General features: G+C 49.0%; 1 protein-coding gene across 1 annotated transcript; it reads right to left on the bottom strand.

Annotated features, from left to right (window-relative positions):
- Positions 1-5,748: 5,748 nt before the first annotated feature.
- Positions 5,749-24,832, bottom strand: LOC125322752 (serine protease 55-like). Its single transcript, XM_048296824.1, has 5 exons — positions 22,676-24,832; positions 21,593-21,782; positions 20,487-20,734; positions 17,506-17,633; positions 5,749-6,613 (listed from the first exon to the last, which is right to left on the bottom strand). Exons 1-5 carry the CDS (start codon positions 22,908-22,910, stop codon positions 6,326-6,328), a joined length of 1,089 nt encoding a protein of 362 aa, XP_048152781.1. The 5' UTR covers positions 22,911-24,832; the 3' UTR covers positions 5,749-6,325.
- Between the last annotated feature and the right edge of the window lie 76 nt (positions 24,833-24,908).

The following is a 24,908-nucleotide window of genomic DNA, read 5'->3' as shown; positions in this document are numbered from 1 at the left end:
AAGAGATCTCTTCTTTTTTTTCTCTGTTAAACTTCAATTTATGTAAGATAGCATCATTAGCATCACTTATTTTTATGCCTAACACTCACAGCTAAGCTCAGCCTGTAAAAGAATTCAACTTGTGCTTAAAAAAAAAAAAAAAAAGATTTGATATTTTAAGATCGCCCCACTCTTCACTGCTTGGGCATTGTGCTGAAGGATTTAAAATCTTAATAAGCTAATAACAGAATAATATTTCAATATTTAATATTTCATTTCTGTGCTACAAAGATGGCAAAATTATATGATGCGTTTCTTTTTTTGACGATGGCCTGGAGAGCCAGGACACAGGGAATGGCTTCCCATTGCCAGAGGGCAGGGATGGATGGGATATTGGGAAGGAATTCCTGGCTGTGAGGGTGGGGAGGCCCTGGCCCAGGGTGCCCAGAGAAGCTGTGGCTGCCCCTGGATCCCTGGAAGTGTCCAAGGCCAGGCTGGACGGGGCTTGGAGCACCCTGGGCTAGTGGAAGGTGTCCTTGCCCATGGTACAGGGTGGAATGGGATGAGTTTTAAGGTCCCTTCCAATCCAGGCTGTTCTGGTATTCCAGGATTCTATGAAAATCCACCATGCTCAGTTTATGACTGGTCCCAGTTTCCCCAATTCCATCTCATGGTGCCCTGACTTTGCCACCTTACCTGGCTGATAAAGATCCAAAATTTGGAAAGCTTATGAAAAAATTTGTCTAATTTTCGTTACATTTCATTTCTCCACCAAAGTGGCAACTGAAGGAAGGAGTTCCCAGAGTCAGATCCACAGTGGGGCTGTTTGGCCCAGTTTTGTCTCCAGATTTTGTAAATGGGAAATGTCCAGGGGAAAATTATAAGAGATGATAAGGATAAAACAATCTTTTCCTGGTAGCTGAGCCATGGGAGCATCCCTAGCCTGGAGTCAGACTCAGCTGATGAAATCCTCAGGTTTAACATTGTAGGACACCAACCCTGATCCAGGATTTTCCAAGAGTCAGTTGAATTGAGGGCACCCATATGAGGAAGGGAGAACTTTTAAAAGCCTGGAGATGGCCACTTGGCCTTGTGAGGTTGCCACCATTGTTGGTACCACTGTTTGTGGTACATCTGGGTGTGGTACACCTACAAGTGGCACATCTGGGATTCCTACAACCCTGTCTGGGCTCTGGATCAGGTTGGACCAGGAGGTGCCTTTGCTTCCCCTTCACTCCTGCATTTACTTTGGGATTTGTCAGAATTCTTCAAAAATTGTATTAGAAATATCTACACCCCCCCTCACTCCAAGAAGGACATTGAGGGGCTGGAGCATGTCCAGGGAAGGGAGCGGAGCTGGGGAAGGGGCTGGAGCACCAGGAGCAGCTGAGGGAGCTGGGAAAGGGGCTCAGGCTGGAGCAAAGGAGGCTCAGGGGGGCCCTTGTGGCTCTGCACAAGTCCCTGACAGGAGGGGGCAGCCGGGGGGGTCGGGCTCTGCTCCCGGGGAACAGGGACAGGAGGAGAGGAAACGGCCTCAAACTGTGCCAGAGGAGGGTCAGGTTGGACATCAGGAGGAATTTCTTCATGGAAAGGGTGGTCGGGCACTGGAAGGGGCTGCCCAAGGAGGTTTGGAGTCCCCATCCCTGGAGGTGTCCAAGGAATGACTGGAGGTGACACTCAGTGCTCTGGGCTGGTGACAAGGTGGGAATCAGTCACAGGATGGACTCGATGGTCTTGGAGGTCTTTTCCAACCTAAATTATTCTGTGATTCTTCGATTCTGTCTCTTGCCCCTTTATTCTTGCAAACAGTCATTTACAAGATGCAGAGCAGCTCCCACAGTGACTCCCACCAGCCCATGGACTTGTGCCCTGGATCATACCTGGGTTGGAAGGGGATGTTCCTCTCACCAGACTGTAGCAGCTGACAGGAAGAGGTAGGATAGCTGGGGTTCTGCTTGGATTGTGTCTGGATATTTCAGGATGCTTTTCTCAAAATGCAAAAGCTTCAGTTTAACCACAAAGCACAACAGGAAAAATCCTCAGCCTTTCCAACGTGTTCCCAAGATGGGAATGCCCCTCTTCCACCCGTTTCTAATTGGGATTTCTCCTGCTGAAATCATCGGAGGCTCATTATGCAGCGAAGCAGAAACCGATTTACCTTTATCACGAAACAGATCTGCCTTTCTCCATGAGATCACAGTGGGATGGCACCGTTCCCTTCCCTTTTTTGTGTTTTTAGCCTGTAATTGTGCAGTGGATTGCTTTGAAATCCTGGCAGCCGAGCAGGGGTGTGGGTGGCATTGAGAAGTTTGGGATGCAGCCCCTTCCCAAATTGACTGGCAGCGGGTTGGTCCAAACCCTTTTCAGCGGTGACTCAGAGTGCCCCGAAACACAGTGGGGGAAACAGAACACCAAAATGCATCTTTTAAAACCATTGGAGGATCTCAATAATGGCTTTGTGACTCCAGCGAGCCTGCCAGGCTGTAGGAGGATGTTCGGGATGGCTGTAGAGCAGGAATCATTGGCAGAAGAGCTGGGAAAGAAGCGGGGTTTGGAGGAGGGAGCTCTGTGCTGGGAAATCAAACAGGGCTGAGTGGGTACAGGATTTTCCCACCTACACAGAGCAGAGATGGCTGAAACCAACCCAAGCACAGGCCAGGACCCTTTGCCAGGAAGCAGTTTGGATCAGCCAGTTTGGATCAGCCACCCAGATGCAGAGGATGTGACCATACGGGTCAGGCAGGACAGGGCTAGGTGGTTTTGGAGGTGGAAAAAAGTTCTTGGTACCATTTAGGTTATGGGAGACACGAAATCACAACCTCTGTGTGCTGTTTGCAAGGAAAATAAAACAGTCACCTGAAGTTTATGTAAGGACCAACCTGCAGAGGTCGTTTTTAAATAAGTCCTTGGAGGTGCATGAGTATGGGATTTAAAATACCAGGAAAATGGAAATGCAGGGTCCAGTGTAAAGGCAAAAATCCTACAGGGCAAGAAAGGCAGTTTAATAAGCTGTGTGTGCAAAGCTGTGTGTGCAAGCAAAGAGGAATAAGAATCATGGACACAGAGAGTGAATTGGGTTGGAAGGGACCTTAAAACTTACCCCACCTCACACCCTGCCAGCGGCAGGAACACCTTCTATTAGCCCAGGTTGCTCCAAGCCCCATCCAGCCTGGCCTTTGTCTTCAGATCCCCCAGGTGACATGTACTGAGAAGGAGCTGGGTGACAGGTCTGGGATCATCTCCTTGAATCACAGAATCATGGGATATTTGGGGTTGGAAGGGACATTAAAGCTCATCCCATCAGCAGGGAGACCTTCCACCAGGAGAAAGAGTAAAGGTTGGATTTCTCCAGCAGCAGCTACCTGTGACCATGGATTGCTGCTCTTGCCATCTTCCTCCTCTGAGGTGGAGCCACACACCTGTGCTTGGAGCCCTCCCCACCTCCCAACCAGCTCTTGCTGCCAAATTTGCATGAACATCATCATCTTCAACTCTTCCAGCTCCCTGCTCCAGCTGGCGTGCAAATGCTGGCTGGGATTGGGCAGACAGGGAAACACGTGGATATACAAAGCCCTTAATCTCTGCAGAACTAAGCCAAAATTACTTTGATGTATTGGCTTTTAAATTGCTGCCTTCAGTGCTCACGGGAGCTTTTCTTCTTATCTCCTCAGCAAAACGTGCAAGCAGCTCCTGACCACCTCTTTTCTCTGCTTGAGTACTCATATCCTCCTATTTTTTTTTCCCCTGAATCCTCTTACAGATGTTTTCCCAGGTCTCTGAGCATTTCCATATCCTGTTTATTTGCTGCTAAAGGTGCAGTGCTGTAAACAAAATCTGTCTCTGGAAAGAAGGGAGGGGCAATAAGAAATGAGCTGTAAATTAAGACAAAAGGTGAACTTTTGCCAACTACAGACTGAAGCATAAACGTTGAGTCTGGAAATGTTTCACTTTGATATTCTAAACCCACAAGAGAAGCTGTGGCTGCCCCTGGATCCCTGGAAGCATCCAAGGCCAGGTTGGATGGGGCTTGGAGCAACCTGGGATGGTGGAAGGTGTCCCTGCCCATGGCAGGGGGTGGAATTAGGTGATCTTAAGATCCCTTCCAACCCAAACCATTTTGGGATTCAATAAATACAGAATACAACAACATAATAAACATTTACACCAACGTTATAAAGCTTCAAAAATGGATGCGTCCCATTGAACTGCTGCCTTTTGATTTTGAGAGACTCCAACATATTCTCATCAAATCCACAATCAGAATTTCTCCCTGAAAACACAAATACCCTCAGAAAAAAACACAGCACCAAGATGTTTTCATCAGACCTAACTGCAGCCTAGAAATGTTAAACAAACGTGTCCTTTCTCACCCTAATTATTGAACAGTGGATGTAGTAGGCGAGACGCATTCACTTTGCTGAGTTTTATGATGTTTTAAATAAGGAGGAAAAGGTTTTTCCTGTTTATTTCTTTGGTGCTCTGAACTTGTAGAAGTGATGCTTCCACACAGCAAAGTGAGCCCCTTTCATGCTCTCAACTTACAAGCAGGGAAACTGAGGCACCAAGCACAAACTTCTCCCCAAATCCATTGAATAAATCAAGAGCAGGATGAATCAAAACCCAGAGCAGAAGCGCCCTTCCTTCATTTAGCACAGGCCATGATCAATTTGCAAATGCTTCTGATGGAAAAGACCTACTGGGTCGTTTTGCAGGCCCCTGTAAGCCCAGGCTTTTTCCCTGCCATGTGCTGGAGACAAAAGTGCTTTATACAGCCCCTACATTAAAATAATTTAAGCAGGAGGACTTCTCTCATTTCCTCTGGGGGAAACAATTCTGCAGCTGAAGAGATTGCAACATTAGGAAATATTTCCTGACGTCCACGGCTTCCAGAATCTGTTGATATATTATTAATAGAAAGGAAAATAAATATAGGTATTAATGCCAGCAGACACTGTCTGCTACTAATAGCTGTTAAAGTAATATATTCCCGTTGTTTTTAGCTCTTATTAGTCTTTTTGCAAAGGGTTACAAGACCCTTATGCATCCATTAGCCAGTCAGCCATGTGAAATTAATGTGGAGCAATTTTCATAAGCATTACTCAGAACTAATAATAATTAAGCATTATTTTCTGCTCAGATAACACAGAAAATAAAGGCTGACTTTTATGCCAAGATGGGTTTGCATTAGCTTAAGGTAGATGAATTAATTCTCATTTACAAGGCTTCTCTGCCAGCTAGCCAGAAAATATCAAGGTAATTAAAACCAATTTGTGAGGTTCTGTCCCATTGCACATTCACTGGGTTTTATCACTGCTGCAAATTGCAGGTGCTTTTATGCAAAGGTGGGACATGAAGGGGACTTTGCTGCCTCTCTCCTTCCCCATCACCTCCAAGAAAAGCTAAAACCTCCTTGTGAAAAGCAGAACACATTTGGAATGCTGGAGAGCAATAAAGGACCATGTATTAGGATGAAGGAACAGCTCAGTCCCAGCTCGGGCTGGGATGTGGAGCTCTCAGCAATGCAGGAAAAAACACCTCTAACAGAGGGGAAAAAATCTCTTTGCTTTTGCTTTACCATTGACTTGCACAGGATTAATTTTGATTAATTATTAGACTGAGGGGTTTCCATAAGCAGCATTTTCTGGATAGCTCCAAAACATTTCACAGAATCCTAAAATGATTTGGGTTGGAAGGGACCTTAAAGATCACCCAGTCCCAACCCCCTGCCGTGGGCAGGGACACCTTCCACTATCCCAGCTTGATCCAAGCCCCGTCCAGCCTGGCCTTGGACACTTCCAGGGATCCAGGGGCAGCCACAGATTCTCTGGGAAACCTCTTCCAGGGCCTCAGTGGTTCTGTCCCAGAGGTTTGACAGCACCTGAGCAGGGGCTGAGCTCTCTGAAGGTGCTCTTAGTAAAAATAAAATTAGTTAATATTAGCCTAAAATAAATTAGTCCAGCTAATAATTAGCTGTAAGATGCACTAACCCAGAGTTATCCTACAACAATTAATGATAATGAGCAAATTAACATCTCCCCCTGGGTTTCAGCTTTCCAAGGGGATCAGCACCTTCCAATGCCACATCTCTGCTTTGCATCTGAGCTTAGCAAACAACCGAGTCCTGTGTGACCCAGCAGTGTGGAAAATCCGTGTTCTCCAGAGGATTATGGCCCCTCTTGCCCAAGTCCTGCCTCCTTCATTTCATTTCTCCGGCCTCTGCCTCACTCCCTGTCTCATGGTGACATCTCCTGTTGGTGCCTGTGTCCACATCAGTGACATGGAGCAGGTTGGCCTCAGAAGGAAGCATAACGTGGAAGTTCTGACTTTTATTTTCAAAAATCTTCTCTCAGGGTAATTTAATTGCTATTAAAGAGATGAATAAAATGAGACAATACTCCAGAAACACCATCCGTGTCCCAGCCCTGGAACGAGCAACCCTGAGATGTGATCCACTGTCCACACCCTCGGTGAAGAAAGGTTTTCCTCTTATGGCTGTTTCCTTCTCGATCCAGCCCTGGTAGCTGTAAACAGATGTTAAAATCCTGTGGTTTGGATTTCCTCCACTGACGATGCCGACCTGGAACCACTTCATGGTGTCCCAGTAGCTGCAGACCAGAGGTCCCCCGCCGTCCACCTGCGGCAGAAGGAGGAATGTTACAGCTGGGTCAAACCTCAGGTCCCTCAGAGCATTTGCTTCCCACAGGCTGAGTGGGAAAATCAATCTCTGTCTCAGGTCCGTGAGGATTTGGGGAGAAAAAAAGGGAATTTGCATTCAAAATTTCACAGCTCAGCCCTGAGATCCTGCAGAATAAAGAGATACAGAAGCCAGGAGGAGGAGATCAGTCCCAAGCTCTGGCTCAGTGCACTGCCCTGTCATTCCCAGCCTTTTCCACATGCCCCCATGACCCCAGGAGGATACCTGAGACCTGTCAGCAAGAGACAACATCCCAGAGAGAAAAGGAACATTTGCTGTGACTGCTCACTCAGTCCTTGTCTTCTCTGCAAAGCTGCTGCGTGGAGGTGCTGGGTACCTGCCACTGTGAATTTTGGGGGCTGGCAGCCAGAAACTGGGCAGGAGATGAAAAATAATCCTGACAAATCCTTCTTGAAGCCACAGCCACTTGCTTGAAAACTTTCCCACCTCTGCAAGGAAAACCACCACTCACCCAGCGTGGGCAAGGCTTCAAATGTAGCCACCTCAAAAAGAGGAATTTTCTCCTGTTGGCTGCTGTAGCTGCAACACCAAGAGCACATCTATTACCACAGGCCTAGGCCCTAGGGCATATCACCATGTCCCACAGTCATAGGGAGGAGGAGGAGAGAAGATCCAGCAGGCAGGAATTGTGCAGCAAGATTGATTTATTTAATTATTTAACAAACTATAGACTTTTTTCTTCATAGTCTAATTGGACAAAGGATCAGCCACCCCTTGGGGGTGATTGGCTAAAATCCTAAAACATCCATTGTCAGAATATTTTTCTACTATACCATAAACAAGACTTTTCAAGGCTGCAGGTGGCTTGGTTGTTTACATTCCCTGCTACCTCTTCTGCCTGAGAGAAAAGTCTCTCACGGACTTAGAAAATAGCAAGAAAATCCTTGCTAGCAGCCTTTTTGTATCCATACACATCCAGCTCTGGAATCTCTGGACACAAACCCAGGGAGAAGAGAGAGCGGCACAAAATCTACCCAAGGCAGGTGCAGCACTTTTCTGAGGGAAGACTGGGAGAGCTGGGGGTGTTCACCTGGAGAAGGATCCAGGGAGACCTCAGAGCCCCTTCCAGTGCCTAAAGGGCCTCCAGGAGAGCTGGAGAGGGACTTGGGACAAGGCATGGAGGGACAGGACACAGGGAATGGCTTCCCAGTGCCAGAGGGCAGGGATAGATGGGATATTGGGAAGGAATTCCTGGCTGTGACGGTGGTGATGCCCTGGCACAGGGTGCCCAGAGAAGCTGTGGCCGTCCCTGGATCCCTGGAAGTGTCCAAGGCCAGGTCGGATGGGGTTTGGAGCAACCTGGGCTAGTGGGAGGTGTCCCTGCCCATGGTAGGGGGTGGAACTAAAGGATTTTTTAGATCCTTCCAAGCCAAACCAGTCTGAGATTCCAGGACATCTTCAGTGCTGTGCAGCCCCTGCTATAAATAAGTTTCCTTCCACAGTGGGTTTGAATCTTTTTTTCCACCCTTTCTCCAGCACTTGTGGTAAACAAATTCAACACAAATCCACTTCCCAAGACAGCAAACTTTACTGGGAAATGTTGTCCTTCCCTGTTTGCACACTACTTTGGGAAACATCTTTGTCATTAACAGATGAAACCCCTTTTGCCAGCAGCTACCCTGAGCTAACACACATTAATTAATGAGCAAGGAAGAGGCTGAAGTTCCCTGTGCAGCTCATCAGCACTCGCTGAAGTTTATGGCTGAATTCCCACTCCAGTAGCTGGAGGGCTCTGGTCATTAATATTCTTATACTTTTTTTTCCTTTTTTTTTTCAGTTCAGTATTCAGTCAGGAGGCAAAAATTAAGATAAATGCAGAGGAAATGTTCATAGAATCACAGAATATCCTGAGCTGGAAGGGACCAACAAAGATCAGAGACTTATAAACTCATTCAGGCTGGAAAAGATCTTTCAGACTGTTGAGTCCAAACATAAAATCAACACTGTTGTTACTGTAGCCACGTCCTTGCACCTCAAGCAGTGCTGCTGGACCCTCTTCAGCCTCAGCATCTAAAGACATTTCCCCACCCCATTTCAGCCAAGAACTCCCGTGAAAACCACAGAGGTGCCCTTGCAGCGACCTTGGAGCCGCGCGTTGCGGACGTCCTTGGCGGTGGCATCCTGTGGGGATGAATGAGCATCCATGCACGATTCGATTACCGGGGATTTCACTGCGGATCCCCTCGGGGCAGGAACGGGCCGAACGCATTATCCTAGCGGCGAGAGGAAGGCGCTGGGAGCCTCCCACACGGGGATGACGAGCGGAGTCTGGAGAGTGGGAGCCCGGGATGCTCCGCGCCGGCTTTTTCCCAGCAGGAAAAGGAGATTTTCAGCACCGGCCGAGCCCCTGCACAGATGGGTTTCAGCCTCCAATTTGGAGGCTGTTCACACTCGTAAAGGATCTTCCTTCCTGGGGTATCGGAACACCAGTGAATTCCTGGTGCCCTGTGACTGTCCCCTGGGGAATTGTCTTGCCGCGTTTCCTGGCTGGGAAAGCCGCGGCTGGCGAGGGATGTGATTCGCACGAGGCCGCGGCAGAGCCAGCGATCCCTATTTGAACTCTGCCTCACCCAGTTTCCCTCTCAAATCACGTCTGCTCTTCCCCTGTTTTCCTCTTTAACCACGTCCATTTGGTTCCCTGCCTGGTTGGTGGGGAAAGGGGGATGTTTCCGCAGGGCTTGGGGGATCAGTGATTTAAAACTTTTGGGCAGAGAGGGAGCTCAGGAATGTTCTGACAGCCCAGGCAGCAGCGGCAAATCAATTTCCATAATCCATAATCCCAAATCCTCCTTCAGATCCCTTTCCACATGGGCTGAGCTGCTCTGCTTCCTGGGTGCTACTTCTCACACACCATTTCTCTTAATTTCAGCTATTTAACATGAAGATTTTAGCACAAAATGGGCCAAGTCATCCTCTCCGTGTGATAATCTTGCTCACATAATTACAGCAGCAGCCCAGATGAATTGGGAGCCTGGTTTTTATAGGGCTAAAGATGGAGAAAAGAAACTCAGTCCTTGGACACTTCTGAATACCCCTGTATCCACCTTAAGCTCTCAGGAAGGCAGGCCCAAGGTTTTCCATCCTTGTGTAAGAGAGGGTGTGGGAGGAGCGAGTTTTTGAGTGCTGGGACAATTATCTCAGCTCTGTGATGCTTCCAGCAACGCTAATTTAATGACCGCTCAGGTTAACGACTCTGAGGATCGAAGAATTATTAAATGCTGCTTTTTCAGGCTCCTGTATCCTGGTGGTGAAACTCTCCTGGTCAGCAGCACACACCAGACACCTGCTCCTGCTTTTCCCTCTAAGTGCCAACTTTCTGGATAGACGAAAATCACCTAAAAATAGCAGCTTTGCTTCTGTTTCATGTTTCTTGTCATCTCGAAGATGAGTGAAAAGCAAGCGCAACAAATCAGATCTGGTGCTGAACTCCTGCCTTAAACGTGTTAATCCTCCCATTAGGAGAGGTGAAAGCAATGATACATTCACTGATAAATAGCTGTGGGTTGTATAAAATCTGTCACTGCCTAACAAGGTGCTTTGTTCACTGAAGCTGACCAAAAATTTCATCTTTTTCACTGCGGCCAAAACCGTGGTTTTTGGGGGGTTTTTTTTTGTGAGCACCAGGATCCTTTCTGCTGCCTTTAGTGGGCTTTGGATCAAAAGTGTAATCTCTCTTTTTCATTTGTATTCGTGTCTGCAGCACAGTCATTGATCAGAACAAACACGTTTATCCACATAAATCTTCCAAGGTGGGAGAAGCTCTGGGGGTGGGAGAACAACTCATCTGATCCTCATTAGGTGGATGCACAATCCCTGCAAGTCATTGCTGGTTGCATTTTCACGTTGGTGAGTTCTGTGCAAATTGGAGACAATCAGCACGGGAATAACAACACTGGGAATAACAACAGCGCCCATCAGAGCTGTCCTGGCTGCTGGAGGCAAAGGCTTTGGCAAACATCATTTGCCTGGTTGTTTCCAGCTGTCTTTAAAGTGGGAGGAAGGAGGCTGTGGCCACGTTAATGTGCAGGTATCAGAAATGCACCAGGTAACACAGGGAACCTGGACTCCTCTCACACAAACCCTTCGAGAACCTTCAGCTCCTCTGTCCATCCATCCCCTGGCTAGAAAATGGGAGGAGACAGCCCAAATCCACCCACTGTGATGTCAGCAGGGGCCATTAGTGACCGTGGTGGCACAGACAGTTCAGTAGCCTCTGGCCGAGCCCATGTGGCCCGGGCTCCTGTCTCTGCCTGTCATCTGCAGCAAGTGCTCAGGGGAGGAGAACGAGGAACAGGACAAGTATTTGCAGAGTTGTATTTACATCCCAGCAGTTAATGGCCTCAGAGAGATCTTCATCCAGGAAATTACCTAATTGCTTTTTGAATCCATTTATCCCTGAGGATAAATACCCACAACATCCTGGTCAGCGACTCCCATGGTTTAATTATCTGATGGATGAAAAAACACTTCCTTCTCTTTGTTGTGGATCTGCTGCCTGATAGGGCCGTCTGACACCCCTCCTTCATGTGTTTGGAGCAGCGGTGACACGAGGACAGCTCTCGACTCCTCTGTGTGCTGCCCATGAGGTCGGAAATGTGCCACATCCCCATCAGACATCTCTCCTACAAGCATCACAGTCTTGCTCTGCTATTCCCTGTGCTGCTGGGAGCTCTTCCAGGTCCCTGTTCATCCATCCTGTTCTACTTTCCTCCTTTTCTAAAATTGCCACTCCTTTCTCAGATGGAGTGGACAGGAATCACACACAGGGAAGCTCCCAGGAGTAGTGCTCTGGCACAACACATTTGCTTTGCCACCTATTCCTGTCCTAATAACTCCTAATGCTCTCGTTGCCCTTTTGACCTCCCCAGAGCCTCAAGCTGATGTTTTTGAAGGGCTACCCACAGTTCTTCTGACATGGTAATAGCTGAATTAGAGCCTACTATGGCCAGTGTACAGCTGGAATTGCTTCTCCATATATCTGTTCCTTTTTCTTTATCAATAATGAGCTGCAGCTGCTGTTTTAACCTCCAGTATAATGGGACCTGCTGCACCTCTGCACAGCCACCTTTCACTTTGACCACTTTGAAGAATGCTGTGGCATTGGTCAACTTGGTCATCTTGGCATTTGCCCTCCTGGGACATCAAAATTCCCTGCATGGATGCCAACACAACTCTCCTTTTAAGTTCTTTCTCTGTTCAAATCCCTTCCACTTCATGACAGCTCAGTTTCTCCAGGAGCCTTTGGTGAGGAATCTCCTTACAAGAGTTTTGGGAATCTCAGAATGTGTTTGATGGCTGGACCGCCTTTTTCAACATGCCTGGCAACTCCTTCGAAGAATTTGGATGTGCCTGTGAGTCACAGCTTTCCCTCAAAGCTGTCATTGCATGAGAAGCGGCTCCTCTGAGCCATCACAGCCGCTCCCCACTCCCAGGGCAAGCTGGGATTTTGTGTTCAGCTGGATCCAGAGGAGTTCTGTTTCCCAGCAGGCACACAAAGCCATGCTGGACTCCCAAACAGCTTCAGTTTGAGGGACCAAAAGCTACGACCCAGAGGAAGAAAGCAGAAGAGACACCCAACATCATCCTCATCGTCATCCCAGGTTCTTGCATGGGGAATTAATTTTTCCCATATTAAAGAATGACGCCATCAGAGCCTGAATGTGCTCACTTGTCCGCCCGCATCATAAAATGATGAAGTGGTGAAAGCCCTGTAAAATCACGGGCCACGGGAAAAGTGTTCTGATTCTTGGAGCTACACCTCAAAGGACCCTTCAGAAGAAAACTGAAGGAACTGCAAATGCAGAAACACCTCTCCACTGCTTTGTTTTGGGGCTTCCCAGGACACGGTCCTGCTTAAAGCAATCTGTCCCTGGGGGAAATAAAAACCACCTCATGGTGGTAGCAATAGTTCAGTGATGGGAAATCCACGACAAGGATGGGGAGCAGATCACTCTGTTCAGTAGGATAAGAGGAAACAGCCTCAGGTTGCACCAGGGGATGTTTAGATTGAATATTAGGAAAAATGTCTTCACTGAAAGGGTTGTCCAGCCTGGCAAAGATGTCCAGGGCAGTAGTCGAGTCCCCATCCCTGGAATGTTCAGAAAACAGGTGGATGTGGCACTTGGGGACATGGGTCAGTGGTGGCCTTGGAAGTGCTGGGATAATGGTTGGACTCGATGATCTCAGAGGGCTTTTCCAGCCTCAGTGGTTCTGTGATTCTATTATTAAAATACAATAATAAAGTACTTTCGTGCAGTTTGTAATAACTTTGGACTGAAATTAGGATAGTTGTGACTCCTGGCTTCCAGGAAACCTTTGACTGATAGGCAGAAGAACTTAAAACCTCAAGAGCTCCTGTGGGTACTCCCCATCCCTCCAGACTGCAGCCAGACCATCATTTTCCACCTCTCTTCAGGGACTGACCACACTATCCTGGTTTGTGCTCTTCTCCTTGAATCCATGATAGTTACCTATAAAAACACAGTTTTCATTGGCAGGCTCTTTTTCTTAAAAAAATTCTATTTCACAAGTCTTTCTTGGCAGTTTTGGGGCCATGTTAAGACCAGCAAAAGGATTCAAGACCTTGTGAAAGAATGCCAGAGCTTTTCCAGTGCAAGTGTCAGGCTCCCATTGCAGTCACTGGGGCGTGGTTTGAGGTGGGAGCAGTGGGATACCAGGGGATATCCTAGGATATCTAATGGAGAATTAAATGTAGGCAACTGTCCTGCCTTGGAGCCAGGTGTCTCCCTGTGATCTTAACCCCTTCAGCTTGATTTCAGTTCACAGGGAGCAATAAACACACGCACAGGGCTTGATCTCATTTTAACACAGATGCTTAAAACCATCTCAGTGACTCCCAGCACCAGGGCTTTTGTCTCCCTGTTGGTGGAAAGATGGTTCTGTAGATGCTGGTGGTTATAAAACAGACACTCATGAAATGGCTGGGAAAACTCCATCTGGGTTTGCATAACAACTGCTGTCTTTGCTCCAGCTCTGTGGGGTGAGAGCCCTGTAAAGGGGATTTTCAGAGATGGGACAAGGGGAAATGGCTTTAACCTGACAGAAAGCAAGGTTGGATGGGATATTGGGAAGGAATTGTTGGCTGTGAGGGCAGTGAGGCCCTGGCACAGGGTGCCCAGAGAAGCTGTGGCTGCCCCTGGATCCCTGGAAGTGTCCAAGGCCAGGTTGGATGGGGCTTGGAGCAACCTGGGATAGCAGAAGACTGGAACCAGATGAGCTTTAAGGTACTTTTTGTACCCTAACCACTGTGTGATTTATGGCCAAAATCCACTCCTGCTGCAGGCTGTGGGAGGCAGTGGATACCTGCAGCCTGGGACTCACCTGAGCTGGAACCACCCCACTGCTCTTGGGGGTCACACAACGATTCCTTCCCATGAAATCAGAGCAGGGCCTGGCCCCCCTTCATGTGCTGCTGAACTGTAGATGACCTCTGACTCCAGCTGAACACACTTTGTCCTAATCACCACATCAGAGTTCCCCCCACAGCCCCTCAGAACTATAATTGGGCCATTTACTCAATTTTGCCTGGGCAGGGAAGGCACTGAAGGAGGCATTTGCTTTGTGAGCCCCTTATACTCTAATTATTGTTCAAGTTACCATTGCATCAGAGCCTAACAAAAGACGCTTAAGAAAGCAAGGAATGAGACATCAGTTGTGGTTCATGGGGTCATGGAAGAAATGTAGCACACAAAAAAATAATACATAGGCCATCTCCAGTGTCTGTTCTTTAGCACTTGTACCCCCTGAACATCCATTAATGTTAATGTTTATGACTAAATAGAACTATAAGTCAATTACGGCTCCTGGTAGTGTTAATTCCCAGCCAATCCATATATTTGTCTGCAGAACTGCCAGGGAATTGGGATAGAATAGATTTTTCTTTTTAAGGGAATAGATTCTTTTTTTTAAAAGTACAAATACTTGGGAGCTCTGCTATTCAATCTCCTTGAGTTATTAGAGGAATATGGTCAGTTATCCACAAATTAGGCTGGTCTGGTATGAAGGCAGCTGGTGAAATGTCTGAGCCTTTTTATTCATGGCCTTTCTGTTCATAGAATGGCCTCAAGCTGCAGCAGGGGAGGTTCAGGTTGGGCATCAGGAGGAATTTCTTCCACTATCCCAGGTTGCCCCAAGGCCTGTCCAACCTGGCCTTGGACACTCCCAGGAATGGGGCACCCACAGCTTTACCTGTGCCAAGGCCTCACCACCCTCACAGGGAAGAACTCCTTCCTAATATCCCATCTAAATCTCTCTTCTGGATTAAAACCATTCCCCTTTGTCCTGTCACTGTCTCCCCATGTAAAAAGTTGTTCTCACCATCACAGCTCACAGATTTGGATCCAGATCTGGATCATGTGGATTTACAACCTCGAGTCCAGCAACTTGCCTGCCTTAGCCTGGCTTTGGACATGAAAACACATATCCTGATCCTCAGCAAATCCCAGGAAAGGTTAACATCAGGCTTTTATCTCCTCTGTGTCCAGAGTTCCTGGAGCCACAGCTACCGGAGCAAACTCAGCATCTCCAGGGCTTGTTCCCTGACCAGGAATCTCTGCCTTGCCCAGCTTCTAATCCTTCCTGGCCTCTCCACAGTGACTCGTGGGTGGCTCCTGATCCATGCAAGAGCTGGAGCCTGGAAGTCCTCCAGGAGACAGCTGGTTGGCACAGACCACCACCATGCCCAGGGCCGCTCTGTCTCCATGACAGAGACGAGGATGGGAAGGATTTGGGTCTTTTGAAATCTGGACTCACTCTCCTCTGACACAAACCCTGTAATCCTTACAGACAATCATAGCCTGAGAGCCTGCACTGCCCACAGTGCAGATGAATTGTACAGTTCTGGGCCCCTTGCTCCAAGAAGGACCTTGAGGGGCTGGAGCGTGTCCAGGGAAGGGGATGGAGGTGGAGAAGAAGCTGGAGCACCAGGAGTGGCTGAGGGAGCTGGGAAAGGGGCTCAGCCTGGAGAAAAGGAGGCTCAGGGGGAACCCTGCACAACTCCCTGACAGGAGGGGGCAGCCAGGGGGGTCAGGCTCTGTTCCCAGTGAACAGGGACAGGATGAGGGAAAACAGCCTCAAGCTGTGCCAGGGGAGCGTCAGATTGGATATCTGGAACAATTTGCTCACAGCAAGAGTGTTCAGGCATTGGAAGGGACTGCCCAGGGAGGTTTGGAGTCCCCATCCCTGGAGGTGTCCAAGGAAGGCCTGGACGTGGCACTCAGTGCTCTGGGCTGGGTGACGAGGTGGGGATTGGTCACAGGATTGACTCAGTGATCTTGGAGGTCTTTTCCAACCTGAATAATTCTGGGATTCTGCCCAGTGGTCCCTGCTGCAGAAGAAGCATCAGGTTCAGCTCTGTCCTGTCCCAGGCCATGACCAGGCAGCCCACTAGGGAAAAGCCATCAGGTTTCTGACCCAGCCCAGTGAGGCCAAAAGTGACCTCCATGGCTTTAACCAGCACTTCCCAGAAAGCCAGAAAACCATCCTGCAGCAAAACACTTCCCTGCCAGCAAATCAGCAAAATCTGGTGACAAGCCTTGTCACTTTTTTCATCCCTGAAAAGCACCACTTCTACCCTCAGCTCTGGTTTTGTCCTGTTCTCTTTATTCCAGTTTACAAGAATTCCTGCCTGGTCAAGATCCCACTACAAACAGGGAGATGCTGGATTCTGAGCATTATCACTCATGCAAAGCTTGTGTGCTTCCACTGCTTGGAAAGCTCACATTCCTGCTTCATTCCTCAGATGACTCTGACATTATTGTGGATCAAAATAACTTCTTCATCAGCTTTCTGAATCCAGGACATTCATTTTGCTGGGAACAAGCATTCCTGCTGTTTCACCAGCATCATTCACCCACAGAACTTCAGGCTGGGCTGGGCAGTGCATTCTTTAATCCTGTTAATATTATCCTGTAGCAGGTTCCTTTTTAAGACGTTTTGATTGAATTTAATGGAGGTGAAAGTCCTTCCTTGAATGATTTCAGAGGCAGAAGCTCTGAAACATCATTTTGCAAAGTAAACATCCCTTGGCTGCCCACAGTTCTTGTACCCTCTGCCTCTCTCTCTGTCCTGGGTGCTGATTTATTTCCTTCAATGAGTAATTCCTACAGGATGGAGATGTCCATCCATGTATCTGCCCACCCAGCCCCCTCCAAACCCATGGATATATCTAAAATACAGCTGGATGGGGCTTGGAGCAACCTGGGCTAGTGGAAGATGTCCCTGCCCATGGCAGGGGGTTGGAACTGGATGAGATTTAAGGCCCTGTCCAACCCAAACCAAGGAAACCATTGCCCGGTGGAGGACGGAAATCTCAGTCTGGAACCAGAGGCTGCAGGAGAGCCCAGTCCTTGGCAGGCTCTCAGGAGAGGGGTTGGAAGTTGGATGCTATGAAAGACAAAGTGGTTTTTGGCATCCAGACTTCATTTGACACCAGGACAGTGATCCTGGGGGTGGAATGTGTTCTGAGGGCACAAGTTCGGAGTGAGTTTTGCCTCATTTGGGTGTTTGTGTCAGCTCAAATGCTTTATAATTTAGCTTGTAAAGTCCCTCATTCTCTGTCACCAACCCACTGCCACAAGATGTGACTTGTTCTGGCACCCACAGAACAACCAAGCATATTTGGGTCAGAGCCAAGGCCTCACCTGAGAAATGTTTTTAATATTTAAATTAAACACCCCCAGATTAAACCTCCCTCCCAATTCTTTTGCCTTGAACCTCATGGACAACCATTCCTGTCTCCTTTCCAGCTGTAACCTGGCCATGAAGCAGACCAGGAATGCTGGTCCCTTTACCTGGCAGCCTCCTCCTCCTCCTTGCTCCGTCTCAGCACACATCACGCTCCCCACAAGGTGTGGGATCTGCTCCAGGCATTTCTCCCTGCTGATGAGCTTCATCTGTGTTTTCTGCAGCACATGGGATGCTGTGGCAAATGAGAAGGATCAACAAAGCTGCAGAGCAGCTGGAGACTTCCCTTGGGAAGGATCTCAGCTGGATTTCTAAAGTATCTCAGGGCAATGGGGTCTCTGGGCGGAACTGTAGCATCTTGGGGTCACAGGGGCTTACAGGGGATCCCCAAGTGTTGGCAATTATGTTTGTGCTCCTGAGTTTATCACAGGATCCCAGAATGGTTTGTTTTGGAAGGGATCTTAAAGATCATCTCCTTCCACCCCCCCACCATGGGCAGGGACACCTTCCACTATCCCATGTTGCTCCAAGCCCTGTCCAGCCTGGCCTGGAACACTTGCAGGGATGCCAGACTGCTGGGAAACCCCCAAAGGGCTGGATTATCCTGCTGGTGGTCTCAGTGATGACCTGAGATGAGCTGCACTGCACACCTGGGGTTTCCCACTTGTGATTTTTCGGGAACTCAGCCTGAGGGGCTCTTCATGAGATCCTGTGCAAGCCCCTGCAGGTCGAAGTCCACTGAGCTTTCCCCAGAATTCTAATCTCAGAATTACAGAATCATGGAATAATTTACATTGGAAACAACCTTTAAGATCATCCAGTCCAACCACTCCCCCAGCACTGCCAAGGCCACCTCTGACCCATGTCCCCAGATGCCACATCCACACAACTTTTAAATCCCTCCAGGGATGGGGACTCCAACACTGCCCTGCATAGCTGTTCCAATGCCCAACAACTCTTCCAGGGCAGAATTTTTTTCCTGATATCCAATGGAAACATTGTTTACCCTGGGGAGGGCTGCAAGGCCATGCCTCACCCAGCTGTATCTTCACAAAGTGGCTCTCGGGATGGCAGCACACAAAGGAAATATCTGCTTTATTCTTCCCTTGGGGTGGGAATACAGAAATCACAGCTGGCACCCGCAAGTGACAAAAGGACTGAAAATGTGCTGGGCTACTTGGAAACCCCACGGATCTCACCCATGTTTCTCTCTAAAGTGAACCTGAGTCTGAAGGATAAGGCTGAGATCTCCAGATGATTTGAAACTCACCCCTTCTTCTGTATTTCCCTGAGCTAAATCCTCCGAGAACCTTCAGGAAACTGGGACTCAGTGACAAGATCTAATGATGAAAAGTTGTCACGTCCCTTTTCCAGCTAAGACGGAAGTGCCCAAAGATGAAAATTTTTTGGTGTAGGAATCTCCAGGGAGGTGGGGGCCCTCTGCTCTGGAGCCAGGCTGGGAGAGCTGGGAGTGTTCACCTGGAGAAGAGAAGGCTCTGGGAAGACTTTAGAGCCCCTTCCAGGCCCTAAATGGGCTCCAGGAGAGCTGGAGAGGGACTTGGGACAAGGGATGGAGGGACAGGACACAGGGAATGGCTTCCCAGTGCCAGAGGGCAGGGATAGATGGGATATTGGGAAGGAATTCTTGGCTCTGTGGGTGGTGAGGCCCTGGAACAGGGAGAGAATCTGTGGCTGCCCCTGGATCCCTGGAAGTGTCCAAGGCCAGGTTGGATGGGGCTTGGAGCAACCTGGGCTAGTGGAAGGTGTCCCTGCCCATGGCAGGGGGGTGGGATGGGATGTGCTTTAAGGTCCCTTCCAACCCAAACTGCTCTATGATCCTGTATTTTTCGGCTTTGCCCATTTCACACCATCACACCCCCCTCTCACCACACTCAGCTTCTGCTGGTTTTTTCCTGAAGCCTCTCCCAGACAGAGGGTGGGGGGTGCCCGGGCTGAGCACGTTGACACCAATTTTTGGAAGCAGAATCTGTGTCAGCTGAGACCACACAGTGGCACAGAGCCAATCCCCGGAGCTGCTCCACGGATTTTGCACAGAGGAGCTCAAGAGAAATCCTGCAGAGGGTCTCTGCAGTGGCCACTCTGTTCTAGGAACACGTTACCTTGGTGAAATGGGAGAGTTTCACAACTATAACAGGGTTGTGTGTTACTGTTGTGTGAGGAAAATGAAGCCTAAGAAGGAAAATGCAGAGTTTCATGGAAAAAACAGCAACCCTTTGGAGCAGAATAGCAAGGGTTAAATGGAAAATTCACTTACTGCATCCTGGGAAGGAGCACTCAAGCTCCAAGGCCCTCCCCTGTCCTCCCAGTCCTGATTAATTCTTTCCAATAATGAAACAACTGATTGACTATTTAGTGACATTGGTTCAGGACAGACATTTTGGGTCACATCAGTGCTGGAACTGCTTTAATTAGGGCTTAAATGAGAGCAATTAGCAACAGCAATCTGCAGTTCTAAGCGAGTGAAGGAAGGAGTGGCCAGAACCAATAAGTCAGTCCAGCTCATGGAGGCATTAAGCCAAAGATAGCCCCAGACCTTCACTTCCCTTAGTCCAGACCACCTTAGACCCAGCCTAACTGGGTGATTCATAGAATATCTCAAGCTGGAAGTTATCCACAAGGATCCCACAAGGTGAGAAGTGTCCAAGGCCAGGCTGGATGGGGCTCTGAGCAACCAGGGATAGTGGAAGGTGTCCCTGCCCATGGCAGGGGGGTGGAATGAGATGAGCTTTAAGGTCCCTTCCAACCCCCAAATAATTCCATGATTCTGTGCTAATTTACCCACCAGGGTGGAGCTTGTCTTAATGTGGGTGCCAAAAAGAGGTCTAAATTTTGGAGGTGGTGACAAAGTAGGTCCCAGATTTTGCTCTGGGGGTCTGTGGGCAACTGGGGTGCCTTGCCCTGAACAGGGAACTGGTGGATGTGCAGAGGCTGGGGGGGGTCTGGATGCGTTAACCAGAGAGGTGGGGAGTGGAACTTTGTCTGGGAAACCCCTCATGGGAGACAATATCCAATTTAAGTGGATAAAATCCATCTTCCATTAGCAAATGCATCTCCCCCAGCACCTCACCTGCACTTGTGTTCTCCCAGCCAGCAGCCCAGCAGTGCTGCCACGTGTCCATGTCACACATGAAGGGCAGGCAGATGGGAATTTTCTCCTTGCTGAACTCGATGGGATTGCTGAGCAGGATGAGGGCAATGTCATTTTGCAAGCTGGTTCTGTTGAATTCCTCGTGCAGGATCAGGCTGTCTGGGTTGTGCTCTTCCAGTGGGCGGCTCAGGTCAACTCCCCCCACTGCCACCGTCAGATCTGCTGGCCTTAAAAGCAGAACAGAAGGAGTGAAGACATAGCAAACATGAAGGATTTGGGTTATAAAGGTTGGTTTCTCTTCCCCCAGAGCAGGGCAGGGTGATGGTTCAGGCAGTTCAGCTACAAATACCCCTGAAATTTACCCTCACTCCTAGGCAAGGATGATTTCCAGGGCAGAGAGGTGCAGAGGTAGAACGTGAAAGCAGCCAGGTTATAAATAACCCACTCCCTACCAGACAGATGGAATGGGCTGGATCTCTTGGATCTCTGTGCCCTGGGCTGGCTGCTCAGACCTTGCTGTCCCCAGCCAGCTGCTCCAGGCTGTGCTGCCACAGGTCATTTGTCACTGAGCAGTCTCGGCTCTCGGACCTGCCACAGTTTGGAGGGGGCTCACAGAGGGTTGGACTCCACCCCTGGGCACTGCATGGAGTCGATTTATCCAGAATTCAGTGTTTTAAATTCAGAGTCTCCATGAGGTGAAGGTCTTTGCTGTGTGAAAGCAAAGGTAATGTGGGGGATAGAATGAGCTAGAATGGAATACATCATCTTTTACAAGGTACTGCAACAGGTGTAGATGCACCAGAAATGCCTGGGGCCATCAGGACAGCATCAGGGGCATTTATCCAAGGCTGCTCAGGCCACCCCTCAAAGTATTCCCCTTCTGCTTCTCCTCGTTGTGCAGATCTCTGCACATTTCTGTGTTTAAAAATGGGCCTGTTTCCCCCAAAGGAGACAATCCCTGTTTTCAGGGCTCAGTCACATAAATGTGGCACATGACCCCGAGGAGATGCACATCCTGCACCCACCAGGAGGAATGTCATCCCCCCACTGTGCCTGGGTTGCCCTCCCACCCCTGGAGCACTCACAGCTCTTCTGCAAAGCAGTGGGCCGCTGTTAAAATCCACAGTGCACTGATGATGGTGCCTCCACAGATGTGCTTCCCGTGGCTCTGGATGCTCACGTGCCATGGAAATTCCCCAGGCTTGACGTGTGTCCCTGTGCCAATCCTCTTGCCAGTCTTCTGGAAGGACTCGTAGGATGGTCGGAGGCCACACCCTGGGTACAAAAAGGGACGTGTTGGGCACGTTCAGCAGTGTCACAGCCTGTGCTGCTGAACGGCAGAGGCAGGACATCCCTGAGCCCTGAGACAGAAACAACCACAGAGTCACCGAAACATGGAATCACAGAATGCTTGGGGTTGGAAGGGATTTAAAGATAATTTTTCCAACTCCATTCCAACTCCAACTTCCGCCAGACCAGGCTGATCCAAACCCCATCCAACCTGGCCTTGGACACTTCCAGGGATCCAGGGGCAGCCACAGCTTCTCTGGGCAACCTGGGCCAGGGCCTCCCCACCCTCACAGGCAAGAATTCCTTCCCAATATCCCATCCATCCCTGTCCTCTGGCACTGAGAAGCCATTCCCTGTGTCCTGTCCCTCCATGCCTTGTCCCAAGTCCCTCTCCAGCTCTCCTGGAGCCCCTTTAGGCACTGGAAGGGGCTCTGAGCTCTCTCTGGAGCTTTCTCTTCTCCAGGTGAACACCCCCAGCTCTCCCAGCCTGGCTCCAGAGCAGAGGGGCTCCAGCCCTTGGAGCATCTCCGTGACCTCCTCTGGACTCGCTCCAGCAGCCTCCACGTCCTCCTGATGTTGGACCCCACAGCTGGAGGCAGCTCTGCAGGTGGGGTCTCAGCAGAGTAAAGGGTGAGAAGGCCCTCCTTGGATCTGTTATTTGATCTCTCCCAAAGCCCCTGACATTCCTGTCACCTCCCCAAACCTAAACTCACCCAAGCACTGCCCAGGCATTTGGGGTGGGAGGGACAATTAACCATCTCCCATAGGCAGGTGGGCTAAAATCCTTGTTTAGGGACTGGAAGATGCATCAGGCTGGGGCACAGGCCACAGCTTTATTCCCTCAGCAGAAGGAATAAGCCAAGGCCTGTCTCACTTACCCACGTGTGAATATCCTGCATCTCCTCTGAGCTGAGAATGCTGAGAAACAAAACCTGCCTGGACACTGCTGGTCAGGCAAGCTAAACAGGAGAGGGTAAGGAGCAGCATCTCAATCCATCCTGGGCCGACACTATTCCACAACTCTCGGAGCAGCGATGCCTCTGCAGACACCTCAGGACATCGCCTGCATTCCATGTCAACACAACCCAGGGTGACATCACAGCACCTGCTCATTCCTGTTGGTGCAGCAGTTGGATGCTCCTTCCTAAGGCAAAAGGTTCACTGAGGGAAAGCTCAGGGATCTCCAAAAGGTTTGTGATTTCCTTTAGCTCTGTTGGGGTGGGGCAGAAGTGAAATTCCTGTCTGCATCCTGGGCTAACCTCACACGATATGGCAAGGGTGGATTTCATGAGATGGGTGCTGTAGCCCTTGCTGGATCTTGAACCACCTTTGAGGACCTCAGGAGCTGGTCCTGCATCAGCTTTCAACTTCAGTTCTGAAGCCTATCAGCATTTCCTGTTAATTTTCTCATTTCCTGTTACTTTTCTCTCTAGTTACACCATGCCTGGGGTATTGACTTGTGTGCACTTAAACAGGACCAGGAGAGTTGCCCCATCCCTGGAAGTGTCCAAGGCCAGGCTGGATGGGGCTTGGAGCAACCTGGGGTGGTGGAAGGTGTCCCTGCCTGTGGCAGGGGGTGGGATAAGATGATATTCAAGGTCCCTTCCCGCCCAAACCATCCTGGCATTCTGTGTTTGTAGGAGAAAGCAGCAGCTCTGTCAAAGGAAAATTTTCAAAAAATGCCAAATCAAAACTATCAAATCAAAATCAAAACCAAACCAAAGGTGTCAGTAAATAATTCAGTGGTGGCAAAATATTTTGGTGTGGGCCAATTGCAGCATCAATGGACCCGTTATGCTGATTTTTAGACGAACACATCATTTCCATCAGGACAGGACTTAATAAAAACTCAGCCAGGCTCAGACTTGGGCATATCTGCAATAAGAGCTTTTCCCAAAGACTTTCCAGCTTGTTTCAAACAACTACAGCACAGAGTAGGAGGGGAGGGAGAGGAAAGGAAGGGAACCAAGACACATTTTATGAGCCCCCAGATGATTCAGCATCTGAAATGCTTTGCCTTGGAGCACATCAGGAGTTATCCCACCAGAGCCTGGATTTCGTGGAGGTTCACAGTGCATAGGATGAGGGTAAAACTTTATTTCCTTCTCTTCTTTGCTTCTCTGTCACCTCATGCCAAAGAAATGAGACACGAGCGCTGGTTTCCTTGGCAGTGAGCACTGGAACAGCTCCATGGCTGGACAGGTTAAGGACAGGATCAGTTACCACAGCAACAAAAATCTGGAGTGTGGTGTAGGCACGCTTTGGGGCATCTCCAGAAAGAGCCTAATGGGGCAATCCTGCCTGAGGCAGCTCCTGTAAGCCTGGCCCAGGTGTAAATCTGCCAAAAGGACAAGTTTCCACTGGATTTTGAGACTGGGATGAACTCAGCATCAGCTGAGGAGCAAGGGAAGATGGGGAGCTGATTTTTCTGGCACAGACTTACAGCCCATCTTTGGAAACAGCGGGCAGGGCTGCAGCATTGGATTTACAATCGCAAACACTGACTTTGTGGGGCACATTTTTGGTCTCTCCAGGCTTGGAGCACGATCTGATCTGCTGGGTAGGGACAGGGATGGGGATATTCAGGGAGCTGGTTTGGGCCTTTCTGAGCTTTAAATCTGAGCTGGTGAGCAGGAAACATCAAACCAAGCCATGGAGAAGGAGGTGCTGTGGATTTGTGTCTCTGGGTCCCACTACCTGGCCCTCAAAACTGCCTCACTCCTTGAGCTCTAGACCCATAGGATCCCATTTCCATATGGGATAAACTGTGCATCCCTACACCCTTTGTCTGCAGCTTTGAGTCTGCACTCTGAGAACCCCACCAATAAATCCAAAATTGATTTTTTCTCTGTCTGGCCGTCCTGCTGTTTTGACTTCACAGTCACTGGGGACTGCCCCAAGTTACGTTTGCCACCAGTCTGCTCTTGGTGGGGACTCCCCAAGTTGTTAAATACAAATAATTAATCATAGGGATAATTCTACTCCTCTGTACTGTCAAGCCTGATGATACAGATTTAAAAGCCCTGGTGTTTAATTAGCAAACAGCAGCGTTTTATAATATTTGATAACTTTTTTTACATCTACCCAGATATCTTCTTGGAACACATCACA

Source organism: Corvus hawaiiensis, chromosome 3 (assembly GCF_020740725.1).
Source record: "Corvus hawaiiensis isolate bCorHaw1 chromosome 3, bCorHaw1.pri.cur, whole genome shotgun sequence".
Taxonomy (NCBI): domain Eukaryota; kingdom Metazoa; phylum Chordata; class Aves; order Passeriformes; family Corvidae; genus Corvus; species Corvus hawaiiensis.
Note: the sequence above shows the minus strand (reverse complement) of the source record. Positions and strands in the feature narration are given on the sequence as shown.

Excerpts from the sequence above, each read along its gene's own strand:
- LOC125322752 (XM_048296824.1), bottom strand. The coding sequence starts at position 22,910 with ATGAGCAGGTGCTGTGATGTCACCCTGGGTTGTGTTGACATGGAATGC. Across the intron at positions 20,735-21,592 it reads CACTGCTTTGCAGAAGAGCT|GCCAGCAGATCTGACGGTGG; the intron begins GTGAGTGCTCCA and ends TCTGCTTTTAAG. Across the intron at positions 6,614-17,505 it reads GAGGAGGAGGAGGCTGCCAG|GTGGACGGCGGGGGACCTCT; the intron begins GTAAAGGGACCA and ends CTTCTGCCGCAG.